A 16,379-nucleotide genomic window follows, 5' to 3' on the forward strand; every position below is an offset into this window, starting at 1 on the left:
GTATGGAGCATACTCTATACTTATTTCATAATTATGTTATATACATCTAGTTGTCATATATTGTTTATGAATCTCTCTCGTTATCTGTTTATCTGTGGCTTTTATTTTACACATCTGTTTATTTGTCGTATCTATTATGTATACCTAACCCCTTGGCATACTATCTACCTTTGACTAATACTTTCATATTTTTCGTAACCCCTTAATTCATATATTTTCTTCATAATTAAATTTGCTTATTTTCTTATTTACATACATACATACATACATAAACTCACGCCTATTTCCCACCGGGGTAAGCAGAGACTATAGAATTCCATTTGCTTCGATCCTGACACACTTCTCTTGCTTCCTCCACATTCATCAATCGCTTCATACACTTCTATTCTGTTTCTTATTTATTGTAAGTAAATCCCGACACTTTTTGTTGGCACGATAGTTCAAAGTATTTATAAGCGTAACTTAGGTACTGGCAGAATATCAGTGTTGCTAAGAGTGGTATTTCTACTATCCTTCGCAACAACATGCTGAGTCAGTCCCTTTTCCCTGGCAGTGTATTTTTGATTTGTATACTTATCTTTATCTTCTCTACTATTGTACTGCACTGTTTTGGGAATAAAGTTATTCTATTCTATTCTATTCTACTCCACCACGCTGTTCCATTGCAGGTTGGTAGTAGTGTTTAGGCTAGTAGCCGGGACCATGCGCTTTCTTAGACTTGCCTTTGTTAGGCGAGGACATTGCAGGCTGAATCATCTGATTGTCCGAAATAGTAAGATTCCGTGCTTTGGAAACTCAAACCAAACTCCTAAAAACCTGATGTAAACGAACCCATAGCTCTTTTGAGTCACTAAGTCTGTAAATGACACCGTCTTTAAGCTTTACGTGTTTAGAATTTAGGTATAACACGATAATATATACGTAATTCAGAGATACGATACTACGACACGACTGCCTAAGTCGCTGGCTGCATCTAAATAAACTTAAACAAAGGAAGATAAAGTTCGCACGTGCAATTTAACATGTAATAAACAAATCTGACTTGAAAATTACTTTAGAATAACATAACAATAAAATGAAAAACAATTGAACGCAATGATAATATAGAGAAGAATTTTCCGCTGCAGATGAATCATAATCGTAATTAGGAATATTATCTTTTACGAGTCTTTTATTTTTAACCGAACTCAGAAAAAAGAGGTTATTTACAATTAACCCGTGTGTAATTTAATTACATTTTATTTCTATGTAAGTGCAGATGGGTTTACTAAATGATTTTCATCATCATCTCTCTAGCATTATCCCGTTTTTTACAGGGTCCGCTTATCTAACCTGAAGATTTGACAGGTCCGGTTTTTTACAGAAACTACTGCCTGTCTGATTTTTGAAGGGAATACCAGCCCAATACAGATTAGGTCACTACCTCCGAAAATGCATTTCTCGGGAATATGGGTTTCCCACGATGTTTCCTTCACCGCAGAGCACGTGATAATCATTTATGATCCAAACATGAATTCGAAATCAAATTCGACAATCATTGGTTTAGGCCTGTGCGTTCTACCAACTGGGCTACCACGGTTACTTAATGATTATAAAATACATAAATAAGGTTTAATGTTTAAATATTACGTTTCTTCTATCATCGTCCGCTTTGGTTCAGTTCGGCCAGAAACACACGTGTCATGCAAAACCGCATAATATGAACACTGATCATAAAAGTATAAAAATAGAATGCGAAAACGAACATGATAAGGTCAAGAGTACCTACTCACACTTTATAAAACGCAATGTATGTTTAAATGATGTCCAAGTGTCAATCAGGCTTATCTGTCCACCTTGACAGAACATGAATAATTAGTACTAACTTATAATTTACGTGAAAATTAGATTATTTTATATAGATAGGTACTATTAGTTGGGTTAACGGCCTCCGTGGTGGACCACGGAGGCCACTGGAGCGGTTGAGCGTTGGGTTTACGATCCGGAGGTCCTGGGTTCGAATCCCGGTGGGGACATATCACAATAATCACTGATTGTCCAAAAATTAAGATGATCCGTGCTTCGGAAGGCACGTTAAGCCGTTGGTCCCGGTTACTACTTAGTGATGTAAGTAAGTAGTCGTTACATGAGCCATGTCAGGGGCCTTTGGCGGCTCAATTATAACCCTGACACCAGGGTTGATGAGGTTGGGAAATCTCCTCACGACCCACACGATAGAAGAAGATTAGTGTTGGGTATAAGTAGTAGAGTTGGATGCAGAAGGCGTCGGTGTACAGTCATGAGCAATATCATGTACCCACTTTAGAACCCTGTCGCACTATCATATTTGACATTTAATGAGGTTTAATTTATGGTTTAATTTGTCAGGAAAATTAATGTGACATGGTTGCAAAGTGTTATACATATTAGTACTCGTGACCGTACATATCGCGATCAGATCCAGGAAGTTTTAAAAAAAGGCCAGGTGAAGACCAGCCCAAAACGGCGAGCATACATACCTGAAGTCTTTGATGAGGTAGAAAGAAAGCGGAAATGGTGTATCAGGATCGTAGTAAGTGAAATTCCGTGGTTTCTGCCTACCCCAACGGGAAATTGGCGTGATCTTACGTATGTATTAGTTCAGTTGAGTTTGATAAAAGTCAATCTAAAATGTATATGAGAAAGAAGCAGCCATTTCTCGCGCACAGTGGCATCCCATTGCTAAATGTATCCGAAGATTTTGACAGCAGCATGTAAATGAATTTGTTGTATTTGTTTTGCGTTTTATGTGCAAATTGAGGCGTTTCATAACACGGGAAACGCCAAGTTTATCGGATAAAGGTTGGTTAATTACTTTGTGTATATGTCGCGCTCGGCGCTCGCTGCGTTTTAGCCACTAGGCATTGTGGTTCTTGCTACATGAGATGATAGCGCGTGGATATTTTAATCTTCAGATTTTAATTATTAATTTATTCTAGAGTGATTGATACTTTGAATAAAAAAAGTGGAAAAGGGCCTTAATGATTCAAGAAGAAATTGATTTTTTTTTCTTTAAATAAAATATTAAGTACCTGTGTAATAATAGGGATAAAAATATTCAAAAGCTTATGAAACAAAAACCACAAAATCAAATATTATATAGGAACTTATCGACGCAACGCTATGACAAGGCCATTACAATTTATTAGCATTTTTACCTGTGCAGCTTTGATAAAACTTTCATGTTTATACTTTTATATAATAGGTCTTAAATTACAAATTCATAGCCAACTAAAGGTTACCTGTACGGAAAGTCTTCTGCCAACTATTGAAATTAACTTGCTCATCACTTAAAAATAATTCGCACAAGTTTGAGTATAATTATCATATTCAAAATGTTTTAAGGTACAATTAAAACTCATATTAGACATATTGAATGAACATCAAATATGCTAAATTCATAGACAAATATTAATAAGAGACATAAAAAGTCTCATAAATCATTTCAAAATTGTCTAGGCGCTTAAAATTGGCAGATGGGCGCCGCAAAATTGAGCTTGCTCGTTTTTTACTTACAAATATATGCAAATTTATTTCATACTAGACAAGGTTATTGACACACATGTGTCTAAAATAGTGAATTACTTTTGAATTGCAAAACAACGAGCGCTTGCTAAATTAATAGCACGATCCAGTTTCCCATCTGTGCGTTGCGAAATCACAAACGTCATAAATCATTTTAGCTAAATGCCAAAACACAAAAGGTTTTTGCGACTCTGTAAGAAGTCACAAATGTTTATTTATTAGAGACAGAACAAAAACGCGCATGAAAAGTTTTATACAAATTCGTAAGTGACACATTCGCTAGTGTCAAGTCAATTGTTAAAGAAGCTCATTAAAATTATATGAAATCGATTAAAACATAGTAATCAAAGTTGTATTTATATGTTTTATTCGGTCAATTTATTCATATTTATTTTTGTCACTTGTAAAATATTGCACTTCACATTATTTCTTCATGATTTTGTCCTCGCGTTATGGTTGCCAGGAACAGTTGCTCTGGACGTATTATAGATTGGATAAACCTCTTTTACTTATGTAATCGCTTCGTCAATATTTTTACAATAAGATAAAAAGATTGCGAGGCAAGTGCTCGCACGCCATGCTCTGCATGCCTAGCAATAATGATGTACGCATATTCACGACAAAGCTTGTGCAACGCACGCACATACAAAGCAGCTGATGCGCGAGGGGCACATGCCTCGGAACGTGTGTATTCCGCTTTAGATATCTACATAAGTATACATTATATTGTAAGAGATTGCACTTAATATGACACCTCTCTGTAAAGACTAACACTGCTTCAATAATAGGATCGATTTATTTTTACGTATTCGCGCGAACTGCATTCAAATGTTTTATTCTAAACGAGTACAGTTAAGCATAAACAGTGTCTTGAATACCAATGCAGCATAAATTTATCTAAAAAGATTGTAATAAAGATAACACACAATATAAAACTGGCGTATTGTAATTGCGAAATAATAATGCAGCCAATAGGTAGGGTAAGTATCCTATAAAATTACTAGTTGATAAAAATCCTCATAGGGTTCATAAAAATTATAAAATATCAACAGTTTTGTGAGATCAGTGCAATATTGGGGTACATCATACGCTAATACAAAACAAAGTTGTATTTATATGCAAGATCTAAACACTCGGACGAATGCCTGAATAAAAATCTATTATAAGGAAAGAAGTGTGTAGTATTAATTAACTATTGACAAGTAAAGTTATCCCATAAATTTTAATAAACTCCTAACATTTTCCAATGTCTCTAGTCATATCTCGCGATCATGTCCACGTGGCTCATGCAACGACTACGCACTTACACGACTATGTAGTAACCGGGACCAATGGCCTAACGTCCCTTCCGAAGCTTGGAAATCATCTTATGTTTCGGCCACACTAGGGACACTAATAATTATTTATTAGACGTCCTCAACGGAAATGGAACCCAGCACCTCCGAATCGTTATCCCAATGCTCAAGGCCAGGGATCTTTGGCGGCTCAGTAATAACCCTGTCAACTAGGCTTGCTGAGGCTGATCATCCACCTCACAACCCACACGATAAAAGAAGACACTCGTATCTGCAAGTCGTCCTTTGAAAATACACCTAACATTTTCTAATATCTCGAGACATATCTCGCGACCCTGTCCTCGTGCGTCACACGTCGTCAAGAATACATATTTTTTTCTGTCAGTTACGGACGGCTTGTTTTAAATCCATTTAGTTAATTAACGTCTGCCACCACAGTACTACCTGTGTCAAGTAATTATACGCGAATTAAAATATTTACTACTCAACGACACGGATATGAAGATTGTGAGTTTACCTAATTTCATTATGTTATATTATAATATAGCCTTCTCTTTTGACGTGTGTATTCGCTTGGCCGGACAAACAGTGTTCTTTAATATTCGTCATAGATTAAACGAGTACTTTTCTGTGGCGTTAGATAACATAAAACTTACAGGGTTAGTGACATCGTAACGAATACTGAGGGGGATGATTCAGACCATGATTGTGAGTTAATATCAAGTGGAACTTTCCGTCGCAAAACCATGATTTTTTATATATTTTTTTTTCAATTCTATACTTTTGTGATTGCGAAAATTCCACTTGATATTAACTCAGAATCGTGGTCTGAATCATCCCTCTCAGTATTTGTTACATTGTCACTAACACCCATACGCATTTGTGTGGCTATCTCTACGTACTTGTACGGAGTGTAAGTGACATCGTAAGGAAATACTGAGGGTGGGTGATTCAGTTCATTATTCTCTTCCTGCCGGAAAATTCATGGAAAATTTTAGTTTCATTTTTTTTTCATTAAAGTTTTCGTTACGATGTCACCAGCACCCTGTATAGCATCACGCCATATATACATATATACAAATATACCCTCTCCTCACCAGCTATGTTAGACAGCTGTGTTAATTGTGTGTTTGCATGTGTGTTAGATTATTTAGTGGTTAATTTTATAAGCAACAGACAATAAGAGGCAAGATAAGAAGAAACTTCCATCCACTTTCTTATTGTATTAATTACTTAATTGACGAAACAATAATAGTTAACACATGTTTAATGTTTCAGATTATTAAGGTTCAATTTAGTTATTTTTGATATTATATAATAACGAATTTAACTCTTTATCATACATATACTACTATTATAGTATAACAAAATTTTCCTGTGTTCAAAGAATGGCTGGAAGAAATTGCTACATGAGCAATAAGGCCGCCTATTGTGCCTTTCTGTGCCTACTATCTGTTGTCCTTATTTCTGTATCTTATGTCCATTATGCTCAATGAAGTACTTTATCTATCTATCAAAAAAGAAATATAAAAAGGCAATATATCTGGCTCGGCCATTATAGAGGTAGTATCACGTTGGTCTAACAGAAAGCTCGGTGAGGCGTAAGTGAACAAAATGAAGGCAACCTAATACTGGATAGGCATGCCTAATGCCAACGCAACAGAACCGTTTAAGGCCGAGGGACCGATTGCACGCAGAATGGATAAAATATAATTTCTAATCTAATCTAATCTAGCCTACAAGATTCCACTGCTGGGCAAAGGCCTCCCCTTCCTCTTTCCATTTTTCGCAGTCCTGCGCGGCCAGTCCCTCCCGCAAGCGTCCAAATCGTCACGCCATCTCTTTCGAGGTCTACCACGACGACTGTACCCATCATAAGGCACCCAATACGTAACAATCCGTGCCCACCGCTCAGGGTGCATGCGACAAACATGTCCGGCCCAATCCCATTTGAGTCTGCCGGATTTTCGTCCCACATCAGCGATTCCCGTTTTTGAACGCAGTTTTTTAAATATAACTTACTTTTTTATTTTTCCAGATACTTTGGACTGCGTTGTCCCTGGCTCTCGGCTATGAGCTGCAGGGTCAGATCATCCGAGGGGTGCCCTGCGTCAAACGGAACTTCCAACTCTACTGCCCTACTGCGGGGAACACTTATCCTTTGTAAGTTTTATTTTTTCTAACATCATAATACTATTGGCGATGGCCTGCCCCTACGTGTCCCTCACAGAGTTCTTATTATAGAAAGATGCTTCAGGAGCATTGTCGGTGGGACCGAAATATGCACAAACCGAAATGTTTTACTTAGGCAACGATCGTATTATAAAACTTTCCATATCATTCATTGCTTCTTTGGTATCGCGCAAACACCACTAGCGCTTGTGTTACTACGCAATGAACGGCGGGTAAATCGATGTAACGGTCCAGTAAGAAATGTCTTGGTGCAGCCGCTTCACACGTCGATGTGTGTTAACAGGCGTCATGCGGACTCGTATAATTTGGTGCTGAAGGTTTGGTTGGTTTGATTTGGTTTGGTCTCATTTTTTCATCATCTGCGGTGTCCATCCTTCTATATTCCGAATCATTTGAATTCTAAATAACATCGCGTCTAACGCCTAAGCGTCTCCAGCGACTAAGTAGTAACTATTTAGTAATCAATAGGCTCTGCATGGTAACCGCTCCGCGCGCAGCGCGAATTATATCGAGGCCTTCGACCGATAGACTTTTGACGTCGATCTACGTAGATAGCATTCGTATCGTTTATTGGTCGAAGAGCTCAATATAATTCGCGTTGCGCGCGGCGCGGTTGTTGTGCAGACCCGGTTGTGGTCTAAGTGGTATCTATTTTATGACAGATTTCGCCTACCTTATTTGCAAGTTCATTAGCATTTTGATATCTGAGTCGATTTACACGTGTCGTCTAAAAGTTCATCTATAAAATACATTCCATGCATTGTCGCGGACGAGAGAAAAAAATTGGTAACTTATTGTGACCGGCGGGATATTACATTATGTAAAGTCTGGCTGTCACTATCACTCTTCACACATTATCGTATCAAAAGGAGTCAGATTCCATTTTCAACTGAGCTAATGCATTTATTTCCACCCCTCACTTTTCGAAGTCACGTGGTTTGAATTTGTGCCCGGTTAATAGCAATAGGCTCGCTTTGTTACATGAGACACAAACATAGCTGGCGAGAAGTGGGTGCATTACTGTCCTCCTCTGCCTACCTTCCTTTCGGGGATACGTTGGATATGTTGCGACTCTCCGATTTTACTAATGAACCTGTTTTCAACCTTCCAGAGACAAAATAGAGAGCTTCATAGACGAGAATAAGGCGCTAATAAAGCGGATGTACGGGTCCTTCGCGACCCCTGGAGGTGGACGGGTGCGCAGAGCTCCAGGGGTCCCCGACATGCATTCTGGAGACTCCTACTTTAATCACGTCCGAGAGGCGCGACAGGCACGGCAAGCCAATACCAACCTGCCAGATCCCGCGTCTGTCAACAACACTGGCCGGTAAGAGAAAAAATAATTGACAGTTCATTTAATTGACAGCTGTTAGAACAATTAATTACTGTGATATCTCTCTTTCGCACTAAACCATAGGTAAACTGTATTTCTGTCTTACTGTCAAATCAAGTTAATCATACCGGAGAATGCTGCTAATCTTCCGTAGGACACGGCATTAGAAGAAAAAATCTTACCTTTCTGGCCTAGATGCTTTCATCTTGGGCATGTAGTAAGTTTCACAGGATCCGCTTACCTGACCTGAAGATTTCCCAGGTCCCGTTTTCCACAGAAACGACAGCGTGTCGTAAAAGCGAATTATGGGATTAAGTCCTCACTATCATCATGATGGAATACGGATTTACTATCCATCATCTATACTAGTCTAAATCTGACTATCCATACCAGTGATGGGATGTTAAGCAACAGTTGCCATACGCTTCATTATATCCATCTAAAGGCTTCAATATTGAGTGTGACACAAGGTTTGGTAAGGTTGGTTATCGACTTTACAACCTAATCGAGACAAGAAGACAAGAATAAGTATGATTGCAAATTGTCTTCTAATGACAAAATGCTCATATAAGCAGTCCTTTCGTTTTCAAATTGCAGTTGTAACTGCCTTAAGTACCTAATGAGAATGACTTAATGAGTAATCTTCCCTCGAATAAAATACCTAAGTATGTAAGGCAGCCAGCCATTGCATATCTAAACCAGATTATTGACCTGTTTTAGGAAATATCTGCTTTATATAGTCAAATAACCGTGTGTCATGTAACACATTGCCTTGTGCTAGCTTAAAGAAGTTTTGCTTTTTTAAAAACTTGCGCTCTTTTAAATTCTAGCTAAGTTGTAAACTATTTTTGTGTAGTTGAATTTTACCTTGTAAGAAGATGAAGTCATTAGTTTCTACCTAATATTGATACTTACGAAAATCATTATGAAATTCATTAAATACGGAACTACTAGATATCGTCTTGATATGCCTATGCCGGATGCTCTAAATGATAAAAAATAGTCATGCGATGGGTACTTAGGATGCACGGATGGTATTAATAAACTAATCTCAGACGAGACTAACCTTAAGATTGCTCGAGTCCCTGTTTTTATATAAAAACATTGACATGGTTTTGAGGGCAGTCTCGAAGCAGTGATTAGTCTGTTAATACCACCATCATCATCATCCACGTTCATCTTTTGATGGATGTACCCTGACTACCCCATTGGGATATCGTCGGGTATAGTCGTTCTCAGGTGAGACTCATCAGAAAAGATCCATTCCTAATGTGTTAAGTCTAAAAAGTAAAGATAAATATTTATACATAAACCTTTATCCTTCTTCATAAAATAAGTACCGCCTCTTCATTTGACGAATTTATCCTTGATCGTGCATATAAAATCGACCAAAATTCTAGCTAGCTCGATTGCTGGCGAAACAGGCGTAATGCCAGGTTATGATAAAATGTTATGCTTTCCATTTCCAGGGTAGACGCGTGTGAGAGCAAAACGGAGATCATGACACCGTACTGGGCGCTGAACTCTGCAAGGAAGCTGCGAGCCATTGTTAACACCATGCACTTCGAACAAGCGATCCATCAGGAAGTGTGCAGGTATACGTATTAGTAGTGCAGGTACTTAGCAATAAGCCGCCTGTGGTATTACTCTGTTCAGTAACTGTGTAATAAGAGTACTCTCTCTCACTCTCCCCCCTCTCTCTCTCTTTCTCTCCTTGGCATTTTTTAATTGAGTAACAAGATTACAATAGTCAATAAATTTAATTTAATAGATAAACGTATTAGTATAAGAGCCACGCTCTTGGTGGTGAAGCATTCTCAGTGATACTTTTTCCAAAAAAATAGGGCAGTGGTTTTCCTTTTGCCTTCCGCCCCGTAGTACTCTTGTCTGACGGGAGTAGGATGGCACCCAGAGTAGTTTATTTCAAAGCCGTATTAGAACTCCTGTCCTCCGCCTCTGAATAGTACTGATAGTTACTGCTGCCCTCTGTTAGGTTCCAGGTTACAGTCCCTGTGACTCGCCTCTTCCGTCCTGCATTGCCGTACCGATGGTTCCAATCTTCTCCTCTCAATCATCATCTCGTCCTGCGTAGCAGTATACATATAGACACAAAATTTTCCTTTTTTTGACGTGACTTATTATAGGTTTACCCCAGATGACATTAACAGGCTCAACAGGTTGTGAGAAGCTGCAGTAGTTTTAGGCGGATGAGACGTTCGTTATGTAAAAATTGACGATTCAAAGTGTAACTATGTTACCTACAGAATATACGAATACCTAACATTTTTTTTGTGGCCTGATTTATTGTAGATTTGATTTAGCTTTAACTACTTTTCTGACAAATGGGGAGCGCAGAGGGTTCTCACTTACGAAAAACTGAAACAGTTGGCTTTTGTTGGGTATAGTCTATGTTTTCTAAGTATAGTTTTTAATTTAACTTTTTTTTTTGCCAAATTGTTTCAAAATGACTCTTTATGGTTCCAGTAAGAAATCAACGTCCAGATGTTCAGGCGACTGCGGGTGCGAGCAGAAGTACAAGTGGCACCGACTTCTCGCTTACGACCCGAGTGACGACTGCGCCGGTATATTCATGGACTGGTTCCTCTTCCCTTCCTGCTGTGTCTGCCGATGCAACCCTTGACGTTCTGTTTTTGAATTCACATGGCTGTCAGTTTTCTTACACGGTTCACGTCGTGGTATAAGTTGCTTTTAAGGGTTTGTTTCCCGTCACGCAAACTCAATCGTGATCCTAAGTTACATTTTATCACATCGTATCACTTACCATTAGATGGGACCTTGTTAAAACGGGAATCTACATTCTATAAACAAAATAAAAACATGATATATCCGCATGACAGGAAACAACCTTTACGTAAAAGTTATGCCTTAAGAGCCGTATCTCATTAGGATACTACAATTGCGCCATCAGCGGGAAAGTATTCAAATCAGTTGCCGGCAATACAAAATGGTAACAACATCTTCAATTTCATACAATATGTTGGTGGTGCAACCGCGGTGGTGCCACTTTGGTGTCCTAGTGAGAGAAGGCCCCAAGTCCTCCTTAACGACACGAGCGTAAAGTAAAAAATATGACAATCTGCCATTAATAATGGACAGAGCCCCGTTTGTTTGATGGCAATCGGAAGGGAGAATGTGTAAATAGATTGTTTAATGTGAAACTTAGTATTCATTAGGCATTAAGCTACAGTTATGGTATATTTTATTCCGATTGCCAGAGAAATATTTATTTGGACGTAAGGACTACACACATTAAATAATACTTGTAATACATTCCATAGACCTAAGTACATTTTAGTGATGTTTGATAGTGGCCTATCGATAGTTGAATAAAAACCGAAAGTATCGATAGGCTATATCTATACGTATAATTCGGCAACGCTACTAGATTATTTGCCTTGTTACCATTGACCTCGTATAAGTGATTGTTACCTAGTAACCTACCGCATAGGGCATCGACAATTTCAATGTAGGTGTATGTATCTATTTCGTTAAGAAACCACACTTCTTCGAAAAGAAATAGACATACGCATATGCATTGTATTATATTTACAAAAAGGGAATATGCTTAACTGCCTTGCCTACTTTAACATTATGATAACGGTTTTCTATATACGTACGGTCACGAGCATTAATATTTATGTATACACTTTGGTACCATGTCACATTAATTTTTTTGACAAATCAAACTGTAAGTCTCACTAAATGTCAAATATGTTAGTGCGATGGAGTCCTAAAGTGGGTACATTATATTGCTCATGACTGTACGGGTCAAGTGTCATCATGTCATGTGTGTAGTCTTTTAAAGAAATTGCAAAACTATAAGTTCCTTAAGGGTCGAGACAAATTTATAAATTGTATATTCCATGAAGTAGGGACCTAGACATGTTTTTAGTTTTATAAATAAGAGCCAGCATAATCAATGTCCTTAGGTATCTGCTTACTATTTCATTCTAGTAAGTAGATAGGTAATAAAAATGTGTAAAAGTATCTATTTTTGTAACATTCAGCCTATGAGTCGCTTTAGAAGTTAATTAAATTGTATAAAATCTAAACAAAGCTTATGTTTTTAAGGGAAACACATTACGATCATAGGTACTTTTTAAGAGTAACGATTTTATTAAAATTGTGTTGCCATTAGTGAAGCTGCCTATTTTAACCATTTGCTATATTCTTGAAATCGTTTAGAAATAAATATTTTTAAATAAATTGTAGGTAGTATTACGTTTTCCAAAACACTGCCATTGTACAGTTAGTTTATTATTGATTTATTTAATTTTATATTTCTTAGGTTTTTTCTCTCTTTAGTTAAACATAGGCCCCGTGTGTTTTTATAAATTTTATTCCTGTCAATTACCCGTCCTTTTCCTTTATGACAGGTATAACTTAAAATAAATTTATAGATGGTGTGTACTGGAATCAGAACCATAGTTTTCCATATCCCTGTCTATTACATAGGATTTAGAGGCATTTAGCTTTTAGAATAACATCAATTATAAGCAACGTAAAGCTACTAATATTATTGCTTAGATTAATTAATATATAAAAGATATTTTTTCACAAATAAGATTAAATTCTGTATTACTTGGTATATAAAAATGTTGTTTTTGAATGTCGGTCTTTACTTAATAAAATATGCAATGAGTGAAAGTCTTATGTTTTTTGTGCGAATCAACGAGAAGTACCAACTGCCCATAATAATGTACCTACCCAGATGAAACAAAATTATCACTTAAGTAAATAAATGTTTGCTACCACTGGAATACAGATTTATTCGCGATTTCCTTCGCAAAAATAATAACAATAGCTGGATTCGTAAAAGAGTCGGCTACTACGTTCCACATAAAAAATATAGATGGCGCTGTAAAGATTAACATGATAGTTACGTAATTATTTTGTCGTTACTTGGTTCAAGGACCAACTAGGGTACCTACATAATAATTATTCAAAAATACTATAATTTAATGGCAAAGGCATAGGAAGGAGGTAAGGTATAGGTTGCTTATTTATAAAATTATATTGCTAAGTACCTATATTACTTTTCTTTATTTTGATCAGAATAATAATGGGTGGACGATGTCTTATGCCTGGGGATAAAAACAAGGGTCATCATTTATAGGTACCTACCCAAAACAAAGATAAATATGTCTGGCCGCTATGACATTATGATTAATACCTTACCTACAAGACAACACAGTGTGTCCTCTAAAAAAAATGTTAACTTATTTATAAATTATGTATTGAAATAAAAAAAGAAAACATGTGATACTAGGCTGTATGTACATAAGGTCCTTACGATATTATTGAAATAAAAACACTCAAGTGACGGCTGACCACTGGGTGACATTGACAGATAATTTTGACGTTTCGCTCGATAGAAGTTTTCTTCCAATTCTTCCGAACGATATCGCCGACGAAGTTAATATTTCTCAATATTTGCGTCATTAAACATGTTACGAAATTCATTAAAAGTTCTACGAACAACAAACTCTTGTGGCCGCGTCTGTACATCCGCCATAAACAGGTATGGATATTCAACAAATTTATTGCGACTGAAATGTGCACCTAAGAAGTAACAATTCTATGTTTATATTTTAGGCATGGTGACCTTAGGCAGTTCAGTGGATTATCACGATCGTCGGAGGAAATTAAGATTGTAACTAGAAGTCAGATCTTGCCAAATATGTGCCCATGTCGGACGATGTTCATACAAACACAAGACACCCCTAACCCTAACAGTTTGAAATTCCTACCGGGAACCAAAGTTCTCGAGGCTGGGCAAACGTTAGACTTTCCCAACATTGGGGCAGCCAAATGCAGTCCTTTAGGTAATTACTTAAAGTTGTTTTACAACCTTGGAGAAGTTAATTTATAAAAACTTATTATATGTATGAATACTCAAACTACATCTTTGTTTATAATGTAATATCACTTTTATCTATGTATACATTCCAGCAAAAATGCTATTCCGCATCGAAGGTGTGAAGTCAGTTTTCTTCGGGCCTGAATTCATAACAGTTACGAAACAAGATGATGATACCGAATGGAAACTGTTGAAACCGGAAATATATGCAACTATTATGGACTTCTTTGCCAGTGGTCTGCCAATAGTTACTGATGCTAAACCTTCTGGAGACACTCGTAAGTTACTTCAATTTCAAATAATCTAGTAAGTCCCAATATTATTGTGTAAACAATGGGATTTGATATTAAAAGGATTTTAGGCCTTAATATGCTTAAAACCTTTTTTATTGTGTTCCATTGTGTACACAGGTGAGAGCCCACAGCGCTCCCCATTTCTCCGGCCAAGTAGTTAATGCCACATGCGGCAAATCTACAAAGTAATGTCGAAATAAAAATTGTGTCTCAAATTCATTGACCATAACATTTGTTTCTATCTTCAAATCGAATTGAATATTTGTGTTTTGTTCACAGAAATAAACGATGACGATGATGAAATAGTGCAAATGATAAAAGAACTTTTGGATACACGTATCAGACCAACCGTTCAGGAGGACGGCGGTGATGTACTGTTTGTAGACTTTAAAGATGGACTGTTAAGGCTCAAAATGCAGGGCTCATGTTCTTCATGTCCCAGTTCCATAGTCACCCTAAAGAATGGGGTTGGTATTTATTGACCTTTTCTGCCGTATTGTTATTCAAACTCAAAAATCCAGTTTATAATGAAGATGATCCTGGAAGTCACCAACTTAATTTTAATATAGTTTGACATCTCTAAATAAGTGTCATCCTTCATTTACAATAAGTGCAAGAAAAAGATAGAGCTACTTTTAGAACTAGTAAAGTTTGTATGCCAGATTCTGCCTCAATTTAAAGCCACCTTGCTGTTTAGCAATTTCACTTGCCAATGGGCAGAATGATTAAATGTGGAACCTAGTATTATAGGTATTTTATTTGTCATTGTAGATAGGGAATAGGAATAGTTCCAAAATATGAATATATTTTTTTTATTTATTATAAGCCTTTATTTCAGACTTTTTTATTATTATTATTTTTATGTTTTATTTTCGCCTGTGTGCCTTCTGCAGGCAAAGACCTCCCCCGAGCTCCTTCCAGTCATTTATTGCCTTATATTTTTATGTGTTTGTTAACATCAATGTTTTAATTACTACAGGTCCAAAATATGATGCAGTTTTATATCCCAGAAGTAATTGCAGTTGAACAAATAGACCATGATGAAACTGATGAACTTAGCGAAAAAGTGTTCAAAGAATTTGAGCAACTGAAGACAAAGGAAAAGAAAAGTGACTCAAAAGAATGAATCTGAAGTTAATATTTATTATAATCATTATTGTTTTTTAGCAAATGTATGTTATGTATTATGTATATAGGTAGTCCCATCCATTCGTAATGTAGATATGAATTAATTTGTCAAATTAAAAATCTATCGCGTAAAAATGTTTTTATTAACCCAAACACAGCCATTGAAGACAGTAAGGTTTCTTGACTCTTTGAACTCAGAAATTTTTCAAATCACTGTCAGGCCGGCGAGTGTATTTATGTATCTGAACGAAATACGGATTGTTTTCGTATGGATTCACTGCATATTACAATAATACTACCTCATGTCTACATTACAATACCTACATCAACGTAATCTAAGAAATTGATTCAATAGGCGCCTAGAAAATTAGTAATAGCAATCAGCTAAATGTAACTGCTACCTGCTATCAATTTGTCAGGCGTTTAAGCGACTGTGGCACTATGTAGAATAGAATAATTATACATAATAATGGCAAATTGATAGAAATGACGATATATAATTGTGAGACTAGAGTATTCAGTGTATTTATACACCAAATTTTGTGAATGTTAAGTTACAATAAAGGCACACCGAATAACTAAATATTTTCATTACAAAAAAGAATGGTCATGATCTGATTCTAGTAGGAAATCAAAGTATATGTTTCAGTTTATTTATTTAGCATTATGTCCGACCAAAGACCAAGTAGTGGTCTTTGTGTCCGACTTACACT

At 36.7% G+C, this 16,379-nt stretch overlaps 2 protein-coding genes across 2 annotated transcripts in view; both read left to right on the plus strand.

Moving 5' to 3' along the window:
- Nucleotides 1–11,358, plus strand: part of LOC126374084 (protein spaetzle 3) — a 52,016-nt gene extending 40,658 nt beyond the window's left edge. The window contains exons 4-7 of the mRNA XM_050020557.1: nt 6,877–7,001; nt 8,143–8,358; nt 9,834–9,959; nt 10,849–11,358. Coding sequence (XP_049876514.1) covers nt 6,877–7,001; nt 8,143–8,358; nt 9,834–9,959; nt 10,849–11,005 — 624 coding nt within the window. The 3' untranslated portion in view covers nt 11,006–11,358. The remainder of the gene's footprint in view (nt 1–6,876; nt 7,002–8,142; nt 8,359–9,833; nt 9,960–10,848) is intronic.
- A 2,375-nt stretch (nt 11,359–13,733) lies between these two features.
- On the plus strand, nt 13,734–15,801 carry LOC126374090 (NFU1 iron-sulfur cluster scaffold homolog, mitochondrial-like). The gene is made up of 5 exons (XM_050020564.1): nt 13,734–13,906; nt 13,981–14,210; nt 14,338–14,523; nt 14,818–15,005; nt 15,518–15,801. Exons 1-5 carry the CDS (start codon nt 13,833–13,835, stop codon nt 15,662–15,664), a joined length of 825 nt encoding a protein of 274 aa, XP_049876521.1. The 5' UTR covers nt 13,734–13,832; the 3' UTR covers nt 15,665–15,801.
- The last annotated feature ends 578 nt before the right edge of the window (nt 15,802–16,379 follow it).

This window comes from Pectinophora gossypiella, chromosome 16 (assembly GCF_024362695.1).
Source record: "Pectinophora gossypiella chromosome 16, ilPecGoss1.1, whole genome shotgun sequence".
Lineage (NCBI taxonomy): Eukaryota > Metazoa > Arthropoda > Insecta > Lepidoptera > Gelechiidae > Pectinophora > Pectinophora gossypiella.

Bases quoted from the DNA above. Each gene is read 5' to 3' on its own strand.
- LOC126374090 (XM_050020564.1), top strand. From the start codon at position 13,833: ATGTTACGAAATTCATTAAAAGTTCTACGAACAACAAACTCTTGTGGC. The intron at 14,211-14,337 runs GTAATTACTTAA...TATACATTCCAG, and splicing joins AGCCAAATGCAGTCCTTTAG to CAAAAATGCTATTCCGCATC. The intron at 15,006-15,517 runs GTTGGTATTTAT...TAATTACTACAG, and splicing joins TAGTCACCCTAAAGAATGGG to GTCCAAAATATGATGCAGTT.